We start from the raw sequence: 22,439 nt of genomic DNA, 5'->3' as shown, positions 1-22,439 counted from the left end.
GGAGACTTGAAACAGGCTTGAACCACAACAACAGAGGAATGGCAGACCCAGTGCTTCAGGATGGACAGAGGTATCCAGCTCCAGCGAGGAAGCATTTTAAACAGAGCCAATGCCTCCAGGGGCCTGAGCCACAGCCCACTGAAGTCAGCGCCAGGGCTGGCATTGCTTTCCAGGCACTTGAAAGGAGCCTCTGGTTTTGTAACTCTCTCTTAACACTAGGGACAGTCCCCCAGTCTCACCTGCTAGTCACGCCCTGCTAGGGGCAACTGAGTTTTGGTGCTAGGCGCTCCCTGAACGAGCCTGGCCTGGCACTTCTCCCCAAGCAAAGCCGCTCGGACTTCCCTTCCCCTGCAGGACACGCCTCGGCGATACAGCCCTGGCCCGCGGGGGCGCAGCCAGGGTCGGCCCCACGGAACCTCACAGGTGAGGGGCTCTCTCGGTGGGGCCGCCTTTCCGTCCAGGGTGTTCGCGCGTTAGCCGGCTCTCCCCGCCACAGCTCCTCTCCGTTACACCGGCGTCAAACCAGGAGAACCCTAGTGGTGTGAACGGTTATACCGGTGTCACTCCGGACTAAGACAGGAGTCTGAGGGGAGCGGCGCGCGGGACGGACGGGCGGGCAGAGCGGCGCGCGGCAAACCAGCCGCGCACCCAGGGCCAACTACAACTCCCAGGGGTCCGAGCTGCGCGGGGCGGGCCTAGCCCTTAACTGACTGCGCTCTTCTCCTATCGGCCGCGCCCCCCGGCTACCCCTGCCCAATCGGCGGGGCGGGGCGGGGCAGGGCGCCAGGCCCGCGAGGGGGGCGAGTTGCTGCCTCTCAGCCCGGACACTCCGGAGTCTCGCATGGGGCGGGTGGCGGCGTGGGGGCCGGGCGGGCACTAAGGCCGCGGCGCTGCGGGCGATGGGTAAGAAACAGCCCTGCCGGGGCTTGGCCGGGCAGCGTGTCCCGGCGGGGGGTGTAAGTTGGGGGGCCGGGCTGGCGGGGGTGTAAGTTGGGGTGGGCTGTCGGGGACGGTGAGGCGGGGGCTGCGCTGGCGGGGGTATAAGTTGGGGGCGGGCTGGCAGGGGGTAAATCGGGGGTCCGGGCTGCCGGGAGGGTAAGTTGCGGCTGGCAGGGGTAAATCGGGGGCGGGCTGCCGGGGAGGGTAAGTTGGGGCGGGCTGGCAGGGGTAAATCGGGGGGGCGCGGGCAGGGGGGTGAGTTGGGGGGCAGGCGGGGAGGGGGGCTGCGCCCCAGGAGCCGCGAGCGGTTCGGGGTTGGGGCGGGAGCCGGCTTCCGACCCCGGTGATGGTAAATCCTGCAGCGCGCCCCCGATGCCCTGCCCGGCAACGGGGTCTGGGCTCGGAGAGAGCCGGGGCTCGCCGGCAGCCGCCCAGTCCTGTTCACACGGCCGGAGCCGGGCCCCTGTTGTCTTAGGCTGCAGGTTCTTCAGGCGGGAGGGGGGAGGGAGGGTGGTTTTTTTTTCTCCTTCTCTCAAAAGTTTCTGGCTGCAGGGGGCTTCCCAGTCACTTTTTATCTCGAAATACACTTTTCTTTCTAGTTGGTAAATTTCAGCGCTGCGTCGGGTTCTGGCATCCCACTTCCTGTTGTGGTTTGTGATCTTTAGCTGGGCTCAGCTAATTTGTTGTGACAGCTGTCAGCAACAGCTTCTTTCTTTTCTCTCTCTCTTTGGTTCCCAGAAGAATCTGCCTGTTTTTCCCCTTCCCCGTCACGGCCTCCAAAGGGTTAAGCGGAGGTATTGTACAGTGTGTACGCAGAATTCGGGTTCCATTGTACTCTGTCATTTCCCGAAAGCGGCTCACGCTTGTACTTTGAAGATGCTAACGGCCCCTCCTTCCGAGCCAAGAAATGCTTTGACCTTTTCAAGAACACTTTTTTTTTTCTTCCAAACCAGTACGGCAGTGTAGTGGAGTGAAGCGAAGCTATTCCCATTTGCCCCTCACCAGAGGACATACACTCACACATACCTTGGTAGTTAGTGTGAACAGGAGAAATGTTCAGCAGTGGGCGTGTGTGTGACTCTGGAAATTGCAGATTGCTGCTGTGAAATACAAACATCCACTGTCACTGTTGGCAAAGGCAGAACCAAAAATCCAAAATACCAGAGGACTCTGCTGTTCCGGATTAGATTGGAGTCGTCTTTCCTTGGGGATTGAGTTAACGCGCTCTTCCTTTCTCTATGCACTGGAATATGTATGAGGTTGAGCACCCCCTGCTGCCCCCTTGGGTAGGATTTAGATGAGCTCATGGGTCATTGCCATCTCTAATTTCTGTGATTCCCTGAAGTTTGGGAATGGATTTGCTGCACTTTCTGCCTTGCTGGCATTGGCGCCCTGCTGGTTTCTCGCTCTCACTCTTGTTTGTACTGAGTCTTTGATTTGTTAGCAAGGTTGGGTTGCTTTTGGTTTAAGGTTTCTTTTTGTAGCAGGGTAATCTCATGGCTGAAGCACAGGGGTCAGAGCCTGGAGAACTGGCTTCTATTCCTTGCTCTGCCATTGTGCGACCTTGGGTGAGTCCCTCCCTTCCCCATTCCGTGCCTCAGTTTCCCCACCTGTAAAATGGTGGTTATGATACTGCCCCATCACATGTGATGCTGTGGTATTGACATTAATCCACTAATGATGGGAGGATAAAGAACTGATTTAGAACAGCATGGCCAGCTCTCCTCTCTGGACTGGTGAGAGGAGGGTGCTGGCAGAGCGTAAACTGTGTGAGCCCCCAACTGCGCAGAAGGGCAGCCCCAAAACAGGCACTTTGCCATCCCAATAAAACTGCCAATCAGGGTCCTGCACAGCTGCCTTGCAAATAAACAGGTGCTTTTCAGTGTTGCAACCCAGATAAGACGCATCCCAACTGGCATGAAACAAAGAACAGTATCATACTGGATCCTCAGGATAGGAAATGCGGGGGAGGGGAGGAACAACTGCTGGGATCTGCATAGGAAGAATGAAGCGGGAGCAGCAGGACTCTGCAGAGCAGAGGGGCAGATTCCTACATGTGGCATGAGCCAAGTTGTGCTTTCACTCCTCCATATGCAACCTCTCTGATGTCTCCAATGTCAGCAGGAGCAGGGGTCTGCCCTGTTTATATAAGGAGAGGAGGGCACAGCTTGTCAACAAGCCATGATCCATCCAGTATAACTGTTAGGAGAACTCCCTAATTAATGGTATTCGGCTTGCTTTGTAATTAACAAAAACACCTGCACTTGACTCCTTTGTTTATTGGGAGTTGTGCTCTTGCTGTCAGTGAGGGGTTCAGGTGTCTTTGTCCCTTCCTCTCCATGCCTGTTCTCTGTGCCATGTTGATGAGCCCAGGCAGTTGCGGGGTGGGGGGTTGACTCTCAGCCTTCCTCCCTCCCCCATAGTGGCTCCTGCCATAAGCTGGGTAAAAGACTCAAGCTGTTCTCTGCTCTGTTTCCCAAAGTTGTCATCATGTCCAGTAATCCTCTCAGAAGCCGGGCTTGTTTTGGCTGCCGTGCGTGGTGATCTCATGCCCAGAGAACATTAAACCGGCCAGTTTTCTCTCCCCTTTGTACAGTATGTGAAAGCATTTTATGAGCTCGCTGACCCCGTGGGGCTGAGAACGACACACAGCAAACACGAACTGGAGTAGGCTGAGGGGCTGAGCCTTGGGAACAGATCAGCCCTTGTTATTTGAAAAGCTCTAGAAGGAGAGGTGGATATTTCACCAGCTTCAGAAGGAGAGACTGATGTGGCCCGGTTCTGATCCACCGGTTCTGGTTCCGAACTGCCCTCCCCTCAGCTTGGAGACGGGGTTTGTTGGAGTAGTGGGTGACCTCGGCCCGACAGATGTTGCTCATTCGGGCTCTGGCATTAGCAGAAGTGCAGAGTAGGAGGGGTTTTTTGTTTGTTTGTTTCTCTTCCTTCCTTGTTGTGTAAACAGAATCTATATTAAGCAGTTATGCAATGTGGAATGAATCGCACAAGAGCAGAAAGGTGGGGTGGAGCCTCTGCCCTGAGTTCACAGCAGATCATGCACCATTCCAAGCCCCTCATTTCCAGAAACATTGTGTAGTGTGGGAGTTGCTCCGCAAGGTTGCTTACTGAACCACAGCCAAAGACAAGCTACGTCCCAGGTTTTGACAGAGTGGCCTCCGTGCAGTACCCACTATGGCAATCAGGGACCCCCCTCAGGAGAGGCCTCAGGACTGGAACTTGACACTAGAACCTTGCGCTGCCACTGTCCTGCTGTGTGATCGTAGCCAAGTCACATCTCTGCTCAGTGCCTCAGTTTCCCCTCTCTCAATTTAGATTGTGAACTCTTCAGGTCAGGTAGGTGTCTGTGTAGCACCGAGCATGGTGGGGCCCTGATCTCAGTGAGGCCTCTAGATGCTACAGTAATTACACCTCTTACAGTGTCCCGGCTGTGCTTCCCTTGGCCTGGCCTTTGGGCAGGAGTTTCCCGCTGTCTCTCTGGTCGGGGGTGGGTGTGCTTTTTTGTAATTGTTCAATTGTCCGTTACTTTTGGGCTGGATTAGCAGCAGCATAAACCCAAATGTTTGCATTAGGCCTAATGGGGACAGTGCAGGGCAGTCTGCCCAGCTGTACCCCCGTACTGACTTGGAGGGGTTGGGATTCTTCTACGAGCCAGGTGAGAACTGGTGAGGACTATTTATTTAACTGCTGGGCAGTGGAGGGAGGTGGCCTCTACCCGGCTCTCGCTGTCTATGGGCTCTTGTTGAAGAACCTGAGGGGTGGGGGGTTCGACAGGGCAGGAGTAGCAGGAGTGGTCAGGCGCTGCAGTAGACCTAAGTCAGGTCCCCATGTCTTGCGTTGTCTCAGGTGGGGAAGTGGAAGGATCTCTCCACTTGCTCGCTGGGGCTGGGGGGATTTCCCATCCCTCCTCAGCAACTGGAGGGAGAGTGAGCCACCTGCCAGAGGCAGTTAGCCGAGCGTCTGGCAGGAACGGATGTGGCTGAGGTGGGGAAGCGTTCACAGCACTGCACTGGCTCCCACGGCTCCAGGAAGCCACCCTGAAAGCGAAAGCAGTGGCCAGACGGCCCACCGTCAGGAGCTGTTGACAAACACGGCATGTCTCTGAACAGGAAGCAAGGCAGCTACCTGCGTCACAGAGGTCTCTGTTCTTGGAAAGCCTGCCTGTCCTCAGGCCCAGTCCAGGGTAGTAGGTCCCTCTGGCATGGCCAAGGCTGAAGAGTGTCCCTCTCTGGAGTTCTGATTGGGCTCAGCTGGGGCCTGGCCCCCTGTGCAGAGCTGGGACCTCCCTCAGAAAGGGTGGTGTGTAGCAATGAACCATGGGCCCAAGCATGAAATCCTGAGAGACCCGGCTGTTCCCCGAGTTCAGGGCTGTGCAGATCTGGCCATCCAGGTCTCCATCCATTGGAGAGGCTTGGACTGGGGAGTCTGGCTCCAGCTCCAGCTCTGCGCCCTGCGTTTGAGGGGAGGGAAGGTTGGATTACTGATGCTGGAAAGTGGGGCCCTGTAGCATTTGAGGGACTGATCACACGTATTCCCTAGTACGTGCATCTGTCTGGGCTGCCAAGGAGTGCTGGTGTCTCACTCTGCAGCATGTGTGCAGAGTATGGCGAGAACCTCCCCTTGATTTGCATGATTGTTTGGGCCTTTTGTTTCTCAATGGTTTCTCCATCTTCTCCCTTGGCCACAGCACTCAGCTTTAAAGGGAAGAGGAAGAAGAAGACATCCACAATGGAGGCTGCTGGGCCGGGGCCTGTGGAAGAGGCTGATGCTGTGAAGCCTGGACCCGAGGGGAGCCAGAGCACTGTGGACCCGCTGGACCCGGTGGTGAGTGAGGAACAGCACAAAGTTCTCTCCTTGTCTCCCACTGGAGGTTCTTGAGGCACTCGGCCTTCTCCGTGAGATGGGAATGGGGTGCATGAACCCTCTGAGAGGTGGGCAAAGGATGTTGTCGAGGTGTATTTTGCTATTTGGGTACCTGTGTCCATAGCTGCACTGCTGTTCGACTGGTCAGCAACTGACAACAATGCTCCAGGAACAACAGCTGAAATTCCTGTGCAGCCTAATGCGGGGGGAATCTCTCTCCTTCCCCTTGATGGCAAAGAGTTGTTAAGGGCTGTTCATCGCTGTTCCAGCGTACCCTGATGGGGGCTGCTCTGGGTGTCTGTACTGAAAGACAGCCCTAGACTTTGGGTTGGTCTCACTCTTATTCTAGATGAAGGAAAAACAACCAATTTTTAAGTCAAGCCTCCAGGGAAGAGCTGCCAGGGGTTGTTTTATTTGTATTCTCGTAGGTGCCCCAGTCCTGGCCTGGGACCTTGTTGGGCTGGGCGGTGTACAGCCCCAGAACAGAGAGAGGGGACCTGCCCCAAAGTACCTGATGAGAGCCGACAGGCTAAGACAGAGCACAAGGAAGCAATGAGATAGTGCTGTCTACCTGAGCAGGGCAGACACAGGGCGAAGGGGTAGAATGCACCAGCAGAGTGAACCGTGGAATGGAGGCAAATGGCAAGTTAGTGCCAGGATTTTTTTTCTTAAAATCAGCTAAAGGGAAAGAAAAGGGACAGGGATGAGGGGGAGAGGGTAGGAGGGGCAGCTGAGGAGTGACATGGAGATGAAGGGACTATGAGGGAGAGTGTGTGCATCGTCTTTATAACCTGCTGCCTCAGCTTGTCCTCAGTTGCCAGGCTCCTTAGAAATGTGGAGGCGCGATGTGGAGCCATTCCATAGAGTGACTACAGAATTCTGCATAGGGCCTGTTTGTGTGGCCAGGGCTGACTTGCACCTGCATCAGTCCCTTATTTACACCTGCAACATGCAGCAAAGGTGTGTCCCTTACAACAGAGAAGACCCAGAACTTGGTTGTCATAAATAGAAGGGGATTGTTGATTGAGGCAGCTGGATGCAGATAAGACTCAGGGGTTCTCTTGAACTTCCAGACAAATGCAACCTGTGCTGCTGAAGCAGTTGTGGAACAGACTACTGATGACGCTGCAGTCCTAGGCGTGCAAACCTGCCCGGTGCTCAGTTTGCGCACACAAATGGCTGGTGTGCACACACAGGTGTGCACTATCTGGAGCAGGGTGTCGGAGGTCAGGCTGCAACTGAGACACTGAGAGTGTTTTGGGGCAAGGCACATTACAGGCCTCTGGGATAATCGGTACAGTTATGGAATTGAGACCATTTCCAGGAATGGTGACAACCCAAAAGAGAAAGCAGATGCTCAGATTGTCCATCCCACATCATGTGAAACGGAGAGGGGAGCCACAGAGCCAAGGAATTAGTGAGGGGGAAATGGGTGAAGGACAGTCGGGAAAGTCATGTCCACCTTTGTCTCTCTGAGCATTGCTGCCCTGGCTGCATGGAGCATGTTACATAGTCATGTATGCTGCTGGGTACATGTGGCCCCATGCTGCTCTGTGAAAGGCCTGCAGGAACGCGCCCAGCCCACTGCAGGTCACTGCATGGAGCATGTGGACCATAGGAAGCGTGTCTGTTCTCTGTTTTGGGGAAGATGCCCCTTTAGCTCACCAGAGGCCTGTGGCTTCTCCATTGTGGAAGGTTGTGAGTTCTGCTCCTCCTGTTGCTTGTAGGCATCTGCCTGCCTACGGGGCCTGTTCCATGGCCTCCTGGCCACAGAACCTTCCATGGGACTGTTGCGTGAGACTGGTGTGACCTCCTCTTCCACTTCAGCTGTCAATTTAAAGTCATCCTAGGTTGCAGCCATGGGGTGGGTGTGAGTCGTACAGCCTCCCTGGGTCGAGTGTTGGGTTACACTGGTTCTTGTCAATCCATTATCTCCCCAAGCACTATGGAAACTCACATATGATGTCTTGTGTCTTTGTGGGCACATCTAAGGGGCACCTGCCACTTCCATCTTGGTGGGGAGAGAGATGGGATGGATACAAAAGAGACCTTCCCCATGGTGCTGAGAGTGAAGGGTGTAGATTGTGTGAGTCCTCAGCACTGGGTGGCTGGTGTGATTGCTAAAGATGGGACCAGAGACAAAGTGTCCCCAGCAGTCCCCTGCCCTGGGCCTAGCTGCTGTGATAGCCAGGCGGGACACACCGTCCATAACACTGCTCCTATTAAATGGCACTGGATGTCTTGGGTCACCAGCAATGGCAGACCATGCCTCTCGCCATCCAGGCCACCAGTATTGATCCAATCTAGGAAAAATTGTTCCCCTCTGAGTGTTGTTCTGGTGAAAGGAGTTTGGTGAAGTGATTCATTCACTCAGTCCGGTTTCCAGCAGGCAGGTGGCCACTTCACTGAAACCACTGCCACAGCCAACTTGAGTGGGCAGGCTTAGCAGAGTGGGCAAGGACTGGATGGTGTACAAGCGTGTCTCGTGCCCTAGAGGAGAGGTCTGTCCCATCAGGGCAGGCCTGAGTGGATTGTGGTGGTGCTGAGTGGGTTTGAGAAACTTGCCCTATGGCAGAGGCCTTGAATTGCCAGGACTCCAGCTCACACACAGTCCCCCACACTGAATTCACTGAGGTTTAAAAAAGGAAAAGGAGGCCCAGAAATAGCTCAGCAGCTAAAATAACACGTCTGTCATAAGCAGTTAAAAGAATAGAAAGAAGAAAAAGTGCTGGGAGCTGAGCAGCTGCTTTGCCCAAAAATAGCAACAAGTTTTATAACTCTGGAAAATGTAGAACAAACAAACGAGAAACATTTTTAGCCGAGAGAGAGAGAGAGAGAGGATGAGAGCGAGTATTTCTGCCCTTCTGTTTTCCTGGAAGCTGTTCCTCGTGTTCTCACACAGCTCCAGTGCTCTGACCAACTTGGCTGCCTTCCCAGGCGGGAGAATAATAAACTCTGGCTCTCACTCTTTAGTTGCACAAGTCTGTTACTCTCCGGAGCTAATAAAATACCTCCAACCACAAAACACCTCTCAGTGGTATTTAGAGCAGTGGTACAATGCAGCATGGCGTTCTGTGAAAACCCCACGGGTGAGAGTAGAACCCAGGAGTCCGGACTCCCAGTTCACTACTGCGAGTGGGTATCCAGCAGGCAGAGCCGTGCAGATGTGTGTTGGGGGTGTCCAAGATGAGGTTGAAAAGAGGCAAGAAAATACGAAGCTTCAGTAACTCTCTTATCATCCCTGCCATTCCGTAAGTGACCTTGCATTGTTCCTCTCCTTGCTGAGGGACTCTGGGGGCAACTGGTCCTGGATCTTGGCACTCCAGCCTGCACAGCTGTTCTGAAGCAAACATGAGCTAGGCCGAGGGAGCTGCTGCTGCTCCTCAGCTGTGCATATCTAGGAGGGTTAAGGAATTAATATCGTCCCCCCCCCACACAAATGCAGTCTCCTCTGGAGTCAGGAAGACTTTAGCTGACTCTGTGTGGCAAACGCATACAAGCTGGGTGACCGAGTGGCAATGGCCTGGCAGTCAGGACTCCTGGTACAATTCCTGGCTCTGATAGGGAACATGGTCCAGTGAATAGAGTGGGGGCTGGGAGCCAGGACTCCCAGGTTCTATTCCTGGCTCTGCCATGGACTGTCTATATGAGCTGAGGCAGGTCCCCTCCCTCTCTGTCCTTTGACTTCCCCGCCTCAGTTGGTGATTGCCTGGCTGTGTTTCTCCGCAGGACTCGCCAGCACTGAAGCCGGACACCAGCTCCGAAGAGGAGCAGAAGAGGCTGGTGGAGGAGATGGGGGATGAGCAGGCATCGAGCAGGGAGAAGGAGGAGGAGCAGGCCTTCCTGGTCAATCTCTACAAGTTCATGAAGGACCGTCACACCCCCATCGAGAGGGTGCCTCATCTCGGCTTCAAGCAGAGTGCGTCCACTCACCTTGCGCTCATCCGCTCATTTCTCCTCCCACAGCCTACTGCTCGGCTGCTCATAACCATGTCTTGGGACCGGGGTCGGGGCGGGGGAGTCCCCGAATCCTTTGCTGGTTTCCAGCACAGGTGGCAGTGCAGGAGTGGGTGCAGGAGTGACATGCCAGCCAGCTCTTCAGGGCTGGCCTGTGAGAGGCTGCCACATCCATGTAACAGCCAGTCATAGACTGGGGGCAGGAAGGTGGGGCTACCCCAGGACAGTGCCAGTGATTTCTCCCTCCATGACTGGCAGGCCCAGGCCTGTTGGCTGAGTAACCTGCCAGCGCCATGAGCAACTAGCACCACTCAGTGGCCCAAAGGAAGCAAACTGTGGCTGCTAGTGAGATCCTCATGCAGGTGGCTCACAACAATTCAAGGGTGGCTTTTTGAGTGACCAGAACTCCCCTTCCCAGGCCCTGCATGGGTGGGGGTGTTATCTATGCTGCGCCCTGTGCGGGGGGGGAGGGGGGGTGCTAACGGCCGAGAGCAAGAGGAGAAAGTCATTGTGTGTGGTGAAGTGTACTGCTCTGATCTCTGCCAGCGCCTTGGCCATGCCAGCAGCGGCCTCGGGCGGGTGGGCAGCTTCCTTGCGACAGCACCTCTGTACTCACTGGGACCATAAGTCTGGTAATCGTCCTTGTGGCAGTGCCCTGTCCAAGCCACCCTGTGTCCCAGCACTGACCTCTCCCTGGAAGGTAGCACAGCAGCTGGTCTCCCAGCATGACACGGCTGTGGTGCCCCCTATACATCCTGTGTATGGAGCCCTGCCCTGACTGACAACCCAGCGTCATGTTGCTGATGGCCCATCCTGTAGTTCCCATTAAAGTCAGTGGGGCCTCCTCTCACACGACCCCCAAGAGTCCCACTGACAGGGCTGCTGGTGATGAGGGGTGAGTAGTGCCTTGGCACAGGGGTCATGAAACATTATCCCGGTGACCTACCCTCACTCCTTGCCTGTTCCTTGTCTTTGTCTAGTTAACCTGTGGAAGATCTACAAAGCTGTGGAGAAGCTGGGAGCATATGAGCTGGTAAGAAGAGTGGAACTGTATTACTGGGGCCGGGACTCCACAGCCGTCACCCTTATGCTGCCTTGTTGCAGGGTCACCTCTTTAGCAAAGTGGGACACAACTTCCTCTGGAGCCTAAATCTGTTACTATGTGCAGCAGCTGGGAGCAGGACAGGGTTTAGAGGCTCATAGGGGACTGTCTTAGCCTGTGGCCAAATTCCTGTTCAAACAGGTCTCAGCTGCAATGTTCCAGGCCCCTTGGCATGGAAGAGACCTCCCAGAGTCTCTCAGCCGAGGTGGAACGGCCATTGCTTCCAGCCAGACTCATGCCCAGAGGGCTGAAGGTGGTCCCTACTGCACAAAGCTGTGGTGGCCAAACTGTGCTGTTGGTGCAGATCTCGGCCCCAGCGACTCCGCTTGGAACGAAGAGAAGGGGCTCGTAGGCTGGTGTAGACTTGCCTTTGGGCTCTTCTGCAGCAGAACTGCAAAGATGGTATCGCTGGGGTGTCCCAGCTGGTTCACGCCTCCCTGCAACAAGCAAATCCACCATGTTAGGGGGCAGGGTCGTCTTGGTGAAGCTCATGATTCAGGTTCTGGAGCAAGGGACAGCGCACACAGCTGCTGATTGGCACAGACGGTGCAGTGCAATAAGCAAAGCATAGTGCTGGACCTGAAGGCAGAGGGACATCGGCAGCCAGAGCAAGAGAGTTTGGGGGAAAGGGAAAGGTACCTGGCGCCTGCCACCCTGCTCAGCCCCGCAGAGCAAGAGCGGTGTGCAGAGTCCTGGAGCTGGCCCTTTAAGGGCCCCACCCTGCCGAGGCTCCTGGGCATGAGTGAGTTAACCAGGCACCTGGTGATTTATCTCTCTGAGCAGAGCAGAGCAGTGCTGGCATCTCCTGCTGCCTCTTCCTGTCCCTGGTGGATTTAACGGGCAGAGGGGGGGAGGGGACTTTGCTGCAGAATGAACATTTTCCTTCATGTTGGCACTTTGCTTGGCTCAGCTGATTTCCTCCCCGTCGCCCCATCTGTTCCTGCAAACAGCAGCAATGCGAGTTGCTGGCGCCAGCACCTGTGCGGAGTTCCATGGGGAGGGGAGGCTGCCTGGAGCCCGCAAGAGGGGCTCTCCGGCTCCAGACACCAGTAAAATGGAGCATGTGGCATTTTCAGCAAGTTGACCAAAAGCCCTGCCGCCTACAGCTAGGGTGACCAGACAGCAAGTGTGAAAAATCGGGACAGAGGTGGGGGGTAATAGGAGCCTATAGAAGAAAAAGACCCAAAAATCGGGACTGTCCCTATAAAATCGGGACATCTGGTCACCCTACCTACAGCTGACCCCCCCCGGCATGAGGGGAATGGATCTAGTTAGCCTCATCTGTGCCCATCACTTAACTCTTTCCTGGCTCCCCAGTGCAGCACAGTGCTGATTGCTGCGCAGGGGAAGGGTGGCTTGGGGGTCAAAGCAGGACAGCAGGAGGTCGGGCCCGCGTTGGATCTGACAGGTTGTGCCTTTGTACACCAGCGCTGCACTGGAACTGGAAAGCCTGGGTTCTGGTCTAGCTGTGCCATGGTCGCGCTGTGCCTCAGTTTCCCCAGCTGTAAAATGTGATGGTCACAGCCTTAGGCCGGATCCCAACAGGTGGCCTGTGATCTGTGTGCTCATTGGCCTGTCCTGTTCTCAGCCATGGCCCTGTCGTGAGGCTCCATGGAGGGCTGGATGTAGTCTCAGGTGTTAGTGCAATGAGCATCCATCAGCAGGGCCGAGCGCCTAGGCCCAAAGGTGCCAGCTCTAACACAGAACCTGTGGTCAGCTCCTTGGGTGCTCCCCAACCCCCAGCTTTGGAGGGGAGCTGCTGTCGCTGCCCCCAGCCCTGCTCAGGCACCCCAGCTTCCTGTGCTGGCAGGGCCTCTCCCTTCTCTGCAGCAGTGGCACATCGCTGGGATAAGGGTGCTGCCCACAGGCGCATTGCGCAAGGTGCTCCTTGATGCTGTGGACACAGTGTCCCCAGTAGGGCTCATTCTCCCCTCCTTTTGCAGGTCACAGGAAGACGCCTCTGGAAGAACGTGTATGATGAGCTGGGAGGCAGCCCAGGAAGCACCAGCGCGGCCACCTGCACCAGGAGGCACTACGAGAGGTATGGAACCCTCCTGCCCATGCCACAGCCCTGGGGCACAGACAGGAAGAGCAGCCAGCCCGCCCGGAGTGCCTCGCCTCAGCCAGCTGCCAGTGTCACCAGGAGCAGCCGCTCCCGGTCACGGACGGCTGCCTTTGAGGCCTCGGTTTGAGTGTCCGCCCTGCCAGCCAGGCTGTGAGGTCTGTCCTGGCGACCGGCACTGTCTGTGGTGCTGAGCCCAGACTAGCGCAGCGGGGGGCTTGCTCCCTCTGTGGCACATGAGGTTTGAGTAGGTTGCTGTGCCTCTCATGCAGGCAGCAGAAGCTCCTGCTCCTCAGTCACTCTTCCAGGCCTGGGTCCCCAGATCAGTGGCTTCCAGTTAACATCAGCCTGCATCTGCTGCTTCTCACCTTGTGCCCGCCCTATGTGTAAACTGGGTTCCCTGGCAAGTCCTGCCCCTTTGTTCTGTCCCTGAGTTTCCCCATCTGTAAAATGGGGGATTGTACCGCTCTTACTCTGCAGGCTGTGGCAGGGATGCCCCCAGCCACGTTTGAGGTATTTTGAGATCCTCCGATGGAAGGGACCAGAGAAGAGTGGGGTGGCGGGGACGGGAGGGGTTGTTTATTACAGCCCAATTGTCTGAGGACATACAGGTCCCCGAGGATGCTGGTTGCACCTGCTAGGGTGTAGCAGGGCTGGAATCTGGTGCTTCCTCCTAAGAACACGGGTACTGCTGCATGGGCCTAGTGCCACTGCTGTGCTCTGCCCGGACCCAGCCAAGTCCTCTGCTGTGTGTCATGGTTAGGGTGGGAAGGGCCTGCACATCTCAGTGGAACTGGGATCCTCTGGGCCTCAGTCCCTGAGTCATGCACTTGGCCTCTCTGTCCTGCAGGCTGGTCCTCCCGTACGTGCGACACCTGAAGGGCGAGGATGACAAGCCCCTGCCCCCCACCAAGCCCCGGAAGCAGTACAAGGTCTCCAGGGAGCCCCGTGGGGAGCAGGGCGATGACGCAGCCGAAAAGAGCAAGAGAGTCAAGAAGGAGAAAAGCGGAGACCAGGTGCAGGACTGGGCCAGGCCCGGGACACCCCCTCCTCAGGGCCTCTCGACAGCAGCCTCCAGACCATTGCTCCTGACAGTGCTCATGCTGCAAGGAGAGATACTGTTGGCTGTGCTGGGGCGAGGGACTGGGCAGGGAGAAAAGCCTCTGGGAGAAGAGAACTGCAATGGGCTGGGGGACAACAGGGAGGAGGAGGCTGTGGCTGGATGCCTGGGGGAAGAGAACAAAGGAGTGCGGGAGCTGGAGGGCTGGCTCCCCATGGCTTTTGGGGGGGACTCTGACAGGTGGGTGGATCTGGAACCCACACAGCTGTAATTAGAAGTTCAGCTAGAATGGGGATCTCTTACCACAGCAGCTGAGGAATGGGGGAGCTGCTCATCCGGGTCAGGGGTCGGCCTGCATTTAGCAGATGAGCAGGGGCTGTGTCCCGGGCCCCCTCTGACCCTAACCTGCTCACGGGAGTGTTCTCAGCCCTTTCCCAGCGCTCATGCTCCCATCCCTTGGGTTGTAGGTTTTGCCTGAGAAGGTGAAGCCGGATGCCTCTGCCGCTCCCAAACGGGGCAGGGAGACTGTAACGGATGGCCCCGAGCAGAGCCGGCCAGGAGACCGAGCTGAGGGGCTCCCCATTTCGAACACCAAAGACTTGGCCAAGAGCCAGCCGTCCATGAGCTGCCACAGCAACTGCAGGGCCCACAGCTGCTCCGAGGCCTGCAAACGGCTCTTCTCCAGCTTCTACTTCAAAGGGAACCATGGCATCATGTCTCCCTTGGCCAAGAAGAAGCTGCTGGCTCAAGTGAGCAAGGCGGAATCCCTGCACTGTCATGAGAGACACCTGAGCCATTGCCCCGAAGGCAAGAAATCAAGGTCTGCAGGGCTCTCCTGCCCCAGCCCAGAGCTCGACTCCAACAGGCCATCAGTCATTCATCAGAGCAAAGAGGGAAGGAGCCCTGTGCCAGAGGGGGATGATGCCAATGACCCAGCCCAAGTGTGTCACCCTCCTAAGAAAGGGGAGGGGGCACCATGCCCAAAGGGATCTCTGAGCCCCAGAAGCAGCCAGATATTTCCGAGGACAGAGGACGGGAGTTCAGGGCACCACCTCTCCCCTGCTCCTGCCATCGTCACTGGCCACATCCATACGTACAGAAGTGAGGTTCTGAAACCCGTGAGCTGCCACCCCCTACGAGGCCCGATGGAGTATTTTCGTGGCTTCAAGGATTTCCCAGAGTCTCTCTCCATCTATCAGCAGCCAGGCAAGGACCTGCAGCAAGCCAGCCTCCCTCGGAAGAGGCAGGAGGGTACGGAGGGTTCTGTGGAGCAGCCAGAAGATCTGCGCAGCAAAGCGAGCCAGGCTCTGCCCTCCTGGAGCAGAGACAGCCAGGGACCCTCCGCCTTCTATAAAGGTGGCTCTGCAGGGAGCAGAGGCTCTCCCTTCGCCAGTGTGAAAGGCTGCTGGGTCCCACCCATGGCCAGCTTTGCCAAGACCAGTCCCCAGCTACCCAAGAATGGAGGGCTCATCCAGCCCATCCCACAGAGCCAGGTGGGCAGCCCTGCCCTGGGCCCCAGGCCGAGGAGCAAGCGCAGTCTGGAGGAGGAGGGCTTTGTTCATGGGAAGAAGCTAAAGGCCATCTCGCCTCTCGTCAAGGGAGTGGAGCCAAAGGACAAGCGCGGCGAGTCGCCGAGCCTCCAGCCGGGCCTGGCCAAGCCCCAGGCTGTGGTGCCAAACCCCAGCTTCCCAGCGCCAGGGCAGGACAGTTACAAAGGGACTATGCTGAGGTTCCCGGTGAACTTTGGCAGCCCCGCGGACCATTTAAAGGGCCAGTCCTCTCCACTGATCCCTTCGCTCTCTGTCAACCCATTTGTCATCCCTGCGTTTCCAGGCCACTTATTAGCTGCCTCTACTCAATCCTCAGACCTCTGCCGGCCACTGGCTGCCAGCCTAGTGCACTACCCTACGTCTTACGACAGCTCGCTGCGGCACAGGCTATACCCTGTTTCGACGTGGCACAATCAGCCAACATACGCCTCCCCCCACGGGACCACCTTCCACCGGAACAACAAGCTGTAGCCACTGGCGTGGACACTGTCCCTTGTGGAGAGAGAGGGTTTCTACTGATGGTAGTGGGTCTCAGCCAGCCATGGCTCAGGGGTAGGACACTCAGTAACACTGGAGTTGCAGCTGTGCTGCATCTCGCCTTTGGAGCTGCCCCTGTCCCGTGGCCTTGTATTGCAAAGCAGTAAGAGAATATACGGACGCCCTGGACCACATCATTTTTACTCTTGATCTTTGAGCTTTATTTGTAATTGACATCGTACGCTGGGGACTTCAACACACATGTTGTGGGTTTAAAAAAAAAAAGGGAGCAAAATAGGTTCTGGAGATTCCTCTTAATGCCAGAGGTGACCCCATCCGCCTTGTAGTCGCTCAGACAAGTAGGTTCCAAAGTGCAGCGCGAACTTGGATGTTGTCGGTCCATGCTCCTTAATAGCAAGACTGAAAATAGGAGTGTAAAGACAGGGAGAGAGGAGAAATGCAAATGTACTAACAAGTACTGTTTCTAGGGTATCCCAATATGCCAGCTGTGTTTTTGGGGTGCTCTATGATCCATGTTACAGAGCACTAGTTCTTCTGATCTAAAAACGGAGCAAGTTTATTTCAGTTGAGTTGCCTCAAGGACAGGAATCCTGGGTTTAAATTTCCAGGGGATTGGGGGCGGGAAATTAAAACACCCATTGGTTTTGCAGAACCCTGAAATGGCTTGAGACGTTCCCAAGCTACTCCCATGACACTGTCTGTGGAGGTTCCTGTGGATCTCTCCAAAGGCTGCGTTGGTCTGGTTGGAAGCATCTAGGTATCTACAATAAAACTGGTCCAAGATGGTGCAAAATGGGTAGATTTTGGGGTCTCTGTGGTCTCCGGGAGTGTGGTGGGAGGAGGAAGAGGCCCATCAGGAGTGCCCAATACTAAGCAAACAGTGCATGCTTTGTGGTGATTGCATTGTCACTTAACGAAGCACATGTGATAGGGACCTGCTGACCTGGCAGTATGTACAGGGCTGGTGAGGAATAGCTCTCTTGGGAACAGGTTGGCACCACCTTGAAAGAAGGTGATTGGATGCTGCTGCAGGAATGAGCAGCAAACGGTTCTGCCTGCCCTCACCTAGGGTGTAAGCGCTGGTACGACTCCGCTGACTTCAGCGGGGTTAATCACACCGGTGGGACTGGAAGGAGATGTAAATTCTGATTCCTGCTCCTGTCCATTTTGATGCCAAACCTGTCCACTGACTTCAGTGGGAGCAAGTTCAAGGCCTTGAAAGGGTTAAAGATGCAGAATCTTAAAGTTGGCAGGAAACTAAGACTTTTTGCCACCTCAGCTGTGGGATCTTGGGGGTTGCTCAGCTTCTGCAAGTGGTGTCGTGTTCAAAACTACTGCTCCGACTGAAATGCCTCCTGCCTCTTAGTAATGGGAATTTCTGCCCGTCCCTCTGGCCATCCTTCCCTTGTGCAGTGTTGGCGAAGGGCATATCTGGACTCTCCCTTCTAACTCTTGGTTCAGCTCCCTCAAACAAACCCTCTTCTCTAATTCAGTGACCCACCAGGAATTCTAGCTAGTGTCCTGTCCTGCCTAACTCTGCCTTTGGGGACTTCGCAGGCCCACAGAGCTCTCGGGAGTACAGGGACAACTTCAGAGGTGAGCGTGTCCAGGAGTCTGAAGTGGTGTGACTGATGTTTCTGTTCTCTGTGTGTGTGTGTGTGTGTTGCACCAGTTCAAACAGCCGCTTACCAACATATAACTTACACAGCTCACCTGCATCTGCCCCCACAAGGCTTCAGCTCGACCAGGATTTAAAGGTGCAGTGTCAGATCGTGTCAGCTGGCTTGGACTAACCAGCACCTTTGAAAGTCTAATCAAGACAAGGCAAGTTGTACCTTCACATGGTCTCAGCTCCCCTCTAGCTAACAGCACCCCTTTAAATTCTAGGCCAGGCCAGGCCTGAGTCTAAGATGCTGTGACTTATGTGGCCAGAGGCTAAAAAAGAGGAAGGAAGCAAGAAAAGCATCAACACAAAGGTGGCAGAAACAATCACCTGCCATTTTACTTTACATTTCTCTCCAGTCCTTTGATGGGACGGTAGATGGGAGCACTAACCAATGCTGCTGTAGGTAAGGGATAGAGGAACTGTGTCCAGATGGACAGGTGACCTAGCCACACATTCCCAAAAGAGACAAGCTCCATGTGTCTCTTACTTGGCCTTGTGTCCAGCCTTCTCAGGCTCATCTGATTCTGCAGGATCACGTTACCAGCAGACTGGCCTAAATCCCTAAAGATGAAAGGCATTCCCTCCCCTGGTTGGCCCCCAAGTGTCTCCTGTGAAGCATTCCTGCTGCAGGAATGCTGCCTGCATTGCCCGCTCCTTTATTTCTGCACAAATACCGTGCTGCCTGAGGCGCAGAGCAGTGCTTCTAAGCCCTGGTCTACACTAGGGGGTGGGTTCGAACTAAGGTACGCAAGTTCAGCTACGCGAATAGCGTAGCTGAACTCGAAGTACCTTAGTTCGAAGTACTTACCCATCCCCACGGCGCGGGATCGAAGTCCGCGGCTCCCCCATCGACTCCGCCACTGCCATTCGTGGTGGTGGAGTTCCAGAGTCGACGGGAGCGCGTTTGGAGTTCGATATATCGCGTCTAGATGAGACGCGATATATCGAACTCCGAGAAGTCGATCGCTACCCGCCGACCCGGGCGGGTAGTATGGACGTACCTTAAGACTCTGAAATATGCCTTGCAGACACTCAAGGGTCCTGTCAAAACTAGATATGAGCCCGAAAGTCCCTTGACTCTTGGGAAAGCTGGCATAAGGAGGCATGATCACTGTTTTATCCACTTTCTCACCCATTTAGAGCTATCTGCTAATTCCACTGAACGGGCCTTCACCTCATTGCAAATCAACCTCTTTGCCGGGAGAATAGACTGGGCAGTGGCATGCTTCCCACCCTGGGTCCAAGGAGCCCTGGTGGCCTCCACCCTAAGGAGTCCTGTGGTCATCCTAAACAAGTGCCTTGTTTAGGTGAGTCCCATGTGCTTCAGAGAAAGCTGCTCCATTCTCATGTGCTTTCTCCTGGCCTTGGGTCTAGTTCCTGCTGGGTTTGACACACCTCTTCTGGAGCTGAGAAGAACACAAGCTAGAAAACAGACTAGTCTCAAGCTTATCCACAACTTCTCATGGCCACTGCTGCATGCTCCAGCTCCAAAAGAGTTGACTGTAACCGTGGGTGCCAGCACACCTGTTGGTGAAGTGTAGATGCACTGAAGTAGCTCAAGATGCTTTCCTTGAGAGGGCACGGTAGACAGATTTCCGTATAGACATCCCATTACAGCACACGTTTTAAAATTCCCCATGTAGCCCTGAGGCCCTGTGAAAACAACCCAGAGAGCTCCCTCCCAGCAGGGCAGGTGGAATTCGAAGGCTCCAGCACTGGATCTATTTATGGCCACTATATAATTAGCTATGGGTCAAAGTATACAGCGGTTACTGTTCAGAATCCTGGGAAAGCTTCACCCAGACCTGTGGCCAGCGTTCCGGCTCTCACACGTGCTCCGCTAATGGGAGTTGCTGAGGGCGATGAAGGTGGAGAAAATTGGGCACAAAGGTGAGAGTTGTCTTGTGAGTTAGCATGATGTTAGGGACTGTAGAATAACATTCTATTTTGAGGAACTGGTGACTGGCTGAGACGGCTTTGGACTTGGTTTTTAGGCTGTTGTTAGAAGTTACTTGAAAATGACTTGTCTGTTTTCAGTCCCCCAATGCAGTATTTAAGGTTCCTTGTCAAGCTATTATTTTGAATGAATGTATTTAACTGCCGTTCAGGGTTAGGTTTCCTATGGCCCTGCAGCTGGACAATGTGAGGCCAGTTTGCTAGGCACTGAAGATCAGTTTAGGGATTCTCACTGGTTTTGCTGCTGTACCCAGTGACCCTAATGTATTAGGCCAGTGTATCCCTCTGGCCGCCAGCCCTACACATCCATGCTCCAATTTACCGGGGGTCTTAGCTGGGGCGCAGAGCAGCCTCAGGTGACGTGAATGGGAGGTGGTGGACGCTTTGTCATTCGGCATGGACTTAGTTTGGCAGAGTTACTACAAACCACTACTCTAGCCTGAGGAATCCCACTTGTAATGGGGTGTCTCTCCTGGCAGAGTCCTGAGATAACAGGGTTAAAAAGAAACCTTCTGCAAGTATGTTATGGTGTTAGTCTGAAGGGTTGGTTCTGAGGGGGCCCAGTTGATGTCACAAAAAAGTGTGACGAAAATCCCATTGTGCTTGTTCTGAAACACCTGCTGGTGTTCAGCACCCCCAAGTGGCTAGTCAGGAGTAACAACTTTTTGTTCCGAAGCTTACTACTGAATTAGGTTACTGCCGTTTCCTGGTATGTAAATTCATTATAAGAGCCTAACGACTCCATCAAAGGACACAAGAATAACCTTTCCAGCTGCTGCCATGCCTTGGTTTCCAGTGCCAACAAATCCTGTTCTTGCTTCTTCCTCTGTGGCCTTCAGAGGAGCCATGTAGGAAGGCAAGCATTGCATACTCAGCTCTGCTCTCCTCCTTGGGATCCCCTCTCAAATAAATATATATATATTACATATACTGCATGGAAGAGGCTTCAGGCAGAGAATGGAGCAGCAGCATCTAGAACCTGCTATTAGTCAAGGGAGTTATGTAGTCTCACAATTTTTTTTGCCTGTGGTGCCAACCCAATGTGCCCTTTCAGTTTGAATTGTCTCGTTCTCTGCTTTCTGAGCATCTGTGCAAGATAGTTACAGGAGTTTCCCTGTCTGTCTACTTGGAGATCGAAGTGTTCTTATGTATCTCTGATTATCTATATCATCTAATTTCTCCATTGCAGTTTTGGGCTGTACCTCCTTTTCTCACTGGTGTGCTGAATGTGTGCTCTAGGTCAGATCCAGCTTGTTCTCGTGTGGCTAGGGTGACCAGACAGCAAATGTGAAAAATTAGGATGGGGGTTGGGGGTAATAGGTGCCTATATAAGAAAAAGACCCCAAAATCGGGACTGTCCCTATAAAATCAGGACATCTGGTCACCCTACTTGTAGCCAAGGTGAGAGTGTTCATTTTCTCACTTACAGCTTTGGTTTTGCTCTCTGGTCTTTCAAACGTTTGCTCCAGTGCCCAAATCACACCAGTCATGACCTCTGTTGGTGTTGTTTGTTAGCTGTGGTGGGGTGAGGTGGGTATTCCTCCAATCCAAACGCTTTGTCTGGTCTTCCCCTTTTTTCATTTGCTGACCTCCGTTGGCAAATCATGTGCCCTGGCCCATTGTTCTGGTAAACCCATTGCATCGGGAGCTGGTTCTTGTCAAAGACGTTGGAGTTGTGTGTTTGCTCAATGAAGTGGGGAGCACTAGAGATGCCAGTTTCACTCTGCTATGCAGCCTCACCCACCTGCACGGCAGGATTTCCTTGGCAGAGACTAGCTGCCATCAGTGTCCGATGGAGAAGCAGGTTAAATCTGACAGCTTTATGAGCCTGGCATTAGCAAGTAAACAGTCATCCCCTGGAAAGCTTAGCCTCATGGAGGCAGGCTCTTCTACTCTGTCGGTCACTCGCTGGGAGCCCACCAAGGGAAAGGTGCACGGTGTTGTGATGAAATGTCCCTTGGTGCTCTATAAATCAAGAGGCTGAGATCACATGCAAATAAAAATGTGAACCTGGGGATACTTTGTGTTTTCTTCCTTTGTATTTGTCTAAGTTGTTTCCTATTCCATTGGTCTAGAGGTTTATAGCCTTAGAAAGTATCTATTAAATATGATCTCTGTGTTGGCTAAATGGGCAAACACGTTGGCTCCTTTAGATATACTTACGGGTCTCGTTTAGGAAACCCTAACAGGTGTGACGAGGCATGAATTGTAATGTGTTACTGAAGTCGCCTGGCAGCAGGGAAGTGCAGTGTGAATTAATATAATGCAGTGTACGGAATGAAGTCTTACTGCAATTGTGAAATGTTGTTGTTGTTGATGTATAATAATTAACACTGCCTTACCAAAGCTCTTTTCAAACTGCTATACACAGTAAACACTTCATGCCCCACTAAACTGCAGGAGATGTGTAACACCTCCCACGATGTTTGGAATAGGAACTGAAAGCATTTCTTTCAGGTGGGCTGACAGGGCTGACATGTAGAGGCAAGGTATACTCACGTTGGAATTTGGGATGGGAGATCTGCTCTGTTCTTCTGAAACATGCCAGGGAATATTTAGTCACCGAGTCATTGAGCCTGAATCTACGTTGTCATGTCCCATGTACAGGCATTTACACATGTGCAGAGTGGATGCAAAATGCTGCCAAAGCTGAATCATAGCTTTTTCCATGGGTGGTAATGACCACACAAGGGGTCAGAGCTTCAAAAGAGCCTGCACTTAGCACCCCTGTTTTGACACACACGGTCAGATTTTTCAAAAGAGCTCAGTAC

The 22,439-nt window shown here is 54.2% G+C and overlaps 1 protein-coding gene across 2 annotated transcripts; it reads left to right on the top strand.

Moving 5' to 3' along the window:
• The first annotated feature begins 790 nt into the window (after positions 1-790).
• Positions 791-16,228, top strand: ARID5A (AT-rich interaction domain 5A). 2 transcript variants are annotated; one of them, XM_039524120.1, is made up of 7 exons: positions 791-903; positions 5,642-5,778; positions 9,547-9,736; positions 10,755-10,807; positions 12,820-12,917; positions 13,789-13,954; positions 14,466-16,228. In XM_039524120.1, exons 1-7 carry the CDS (start codon positions 900-902, stop codon positions 16,017-16,019), a joined length of 2,202 nt encoding a protein of 733 aa, XP_039380054.1. In that variant the 5' UTR covers positions 791-899; the 3' UTR covers positions 16,020-16,228. The 2 variants fall into 2 exon arrangements, with proteins under 2 accessions (XP_039380054.1, XP_039380053.1); XM_039524119.1 differs by lacking the exon at positions 791-903 and adding an exon at positions 4,670-5,092.
• Positions 16,229-22,439: the final 6,211 nt, after the last annotated feature.

Source organism: Mauremys reevesii, linkage group 2 (genome assembly GCF_016161935.1).
Source record: "Mauremys reevesii isolate NIE-2019 linkage group 2, ASM1616193v1, whole genome shotgun sequence".
Classification (NCBI taxonomy): domain Eukaryota; kingdom Metazoa; phylum Chordata; order Testudines; family Geoemydidae; genus Mauremys; species Mauremys reevesii.
Note: the sequence above shows the minus strand (reverse complement) of the source record. Positions and strands in the feature narration are given on the sequence as shown.

Excerpts from the sequence above, each read along its gene's own strand:
- ARID5A (XM_039524119.1), top strand. The coding sequence starts at position 5,050 with ATGTCTCTGAACAGGAAGCAAGGCAGCTACCTGCGTCACAGAG. Across the intron at positions 5,093-5,641 it reads CAGCTACCTGCGTCACAGAG|CACTCAGCTTTAAAGGGAAG; the intron begins GTCTCTGTTCTT and ends CCTTGGCCACAG. Across the intron at positions 5,779-9,546 it reads TGGACCCGCTGGACCCGGTG|GACTCGCCAGCACTGAAGCC; the intron begins GTGAGTGAGGAA and ends GTTTCTCCGCAG.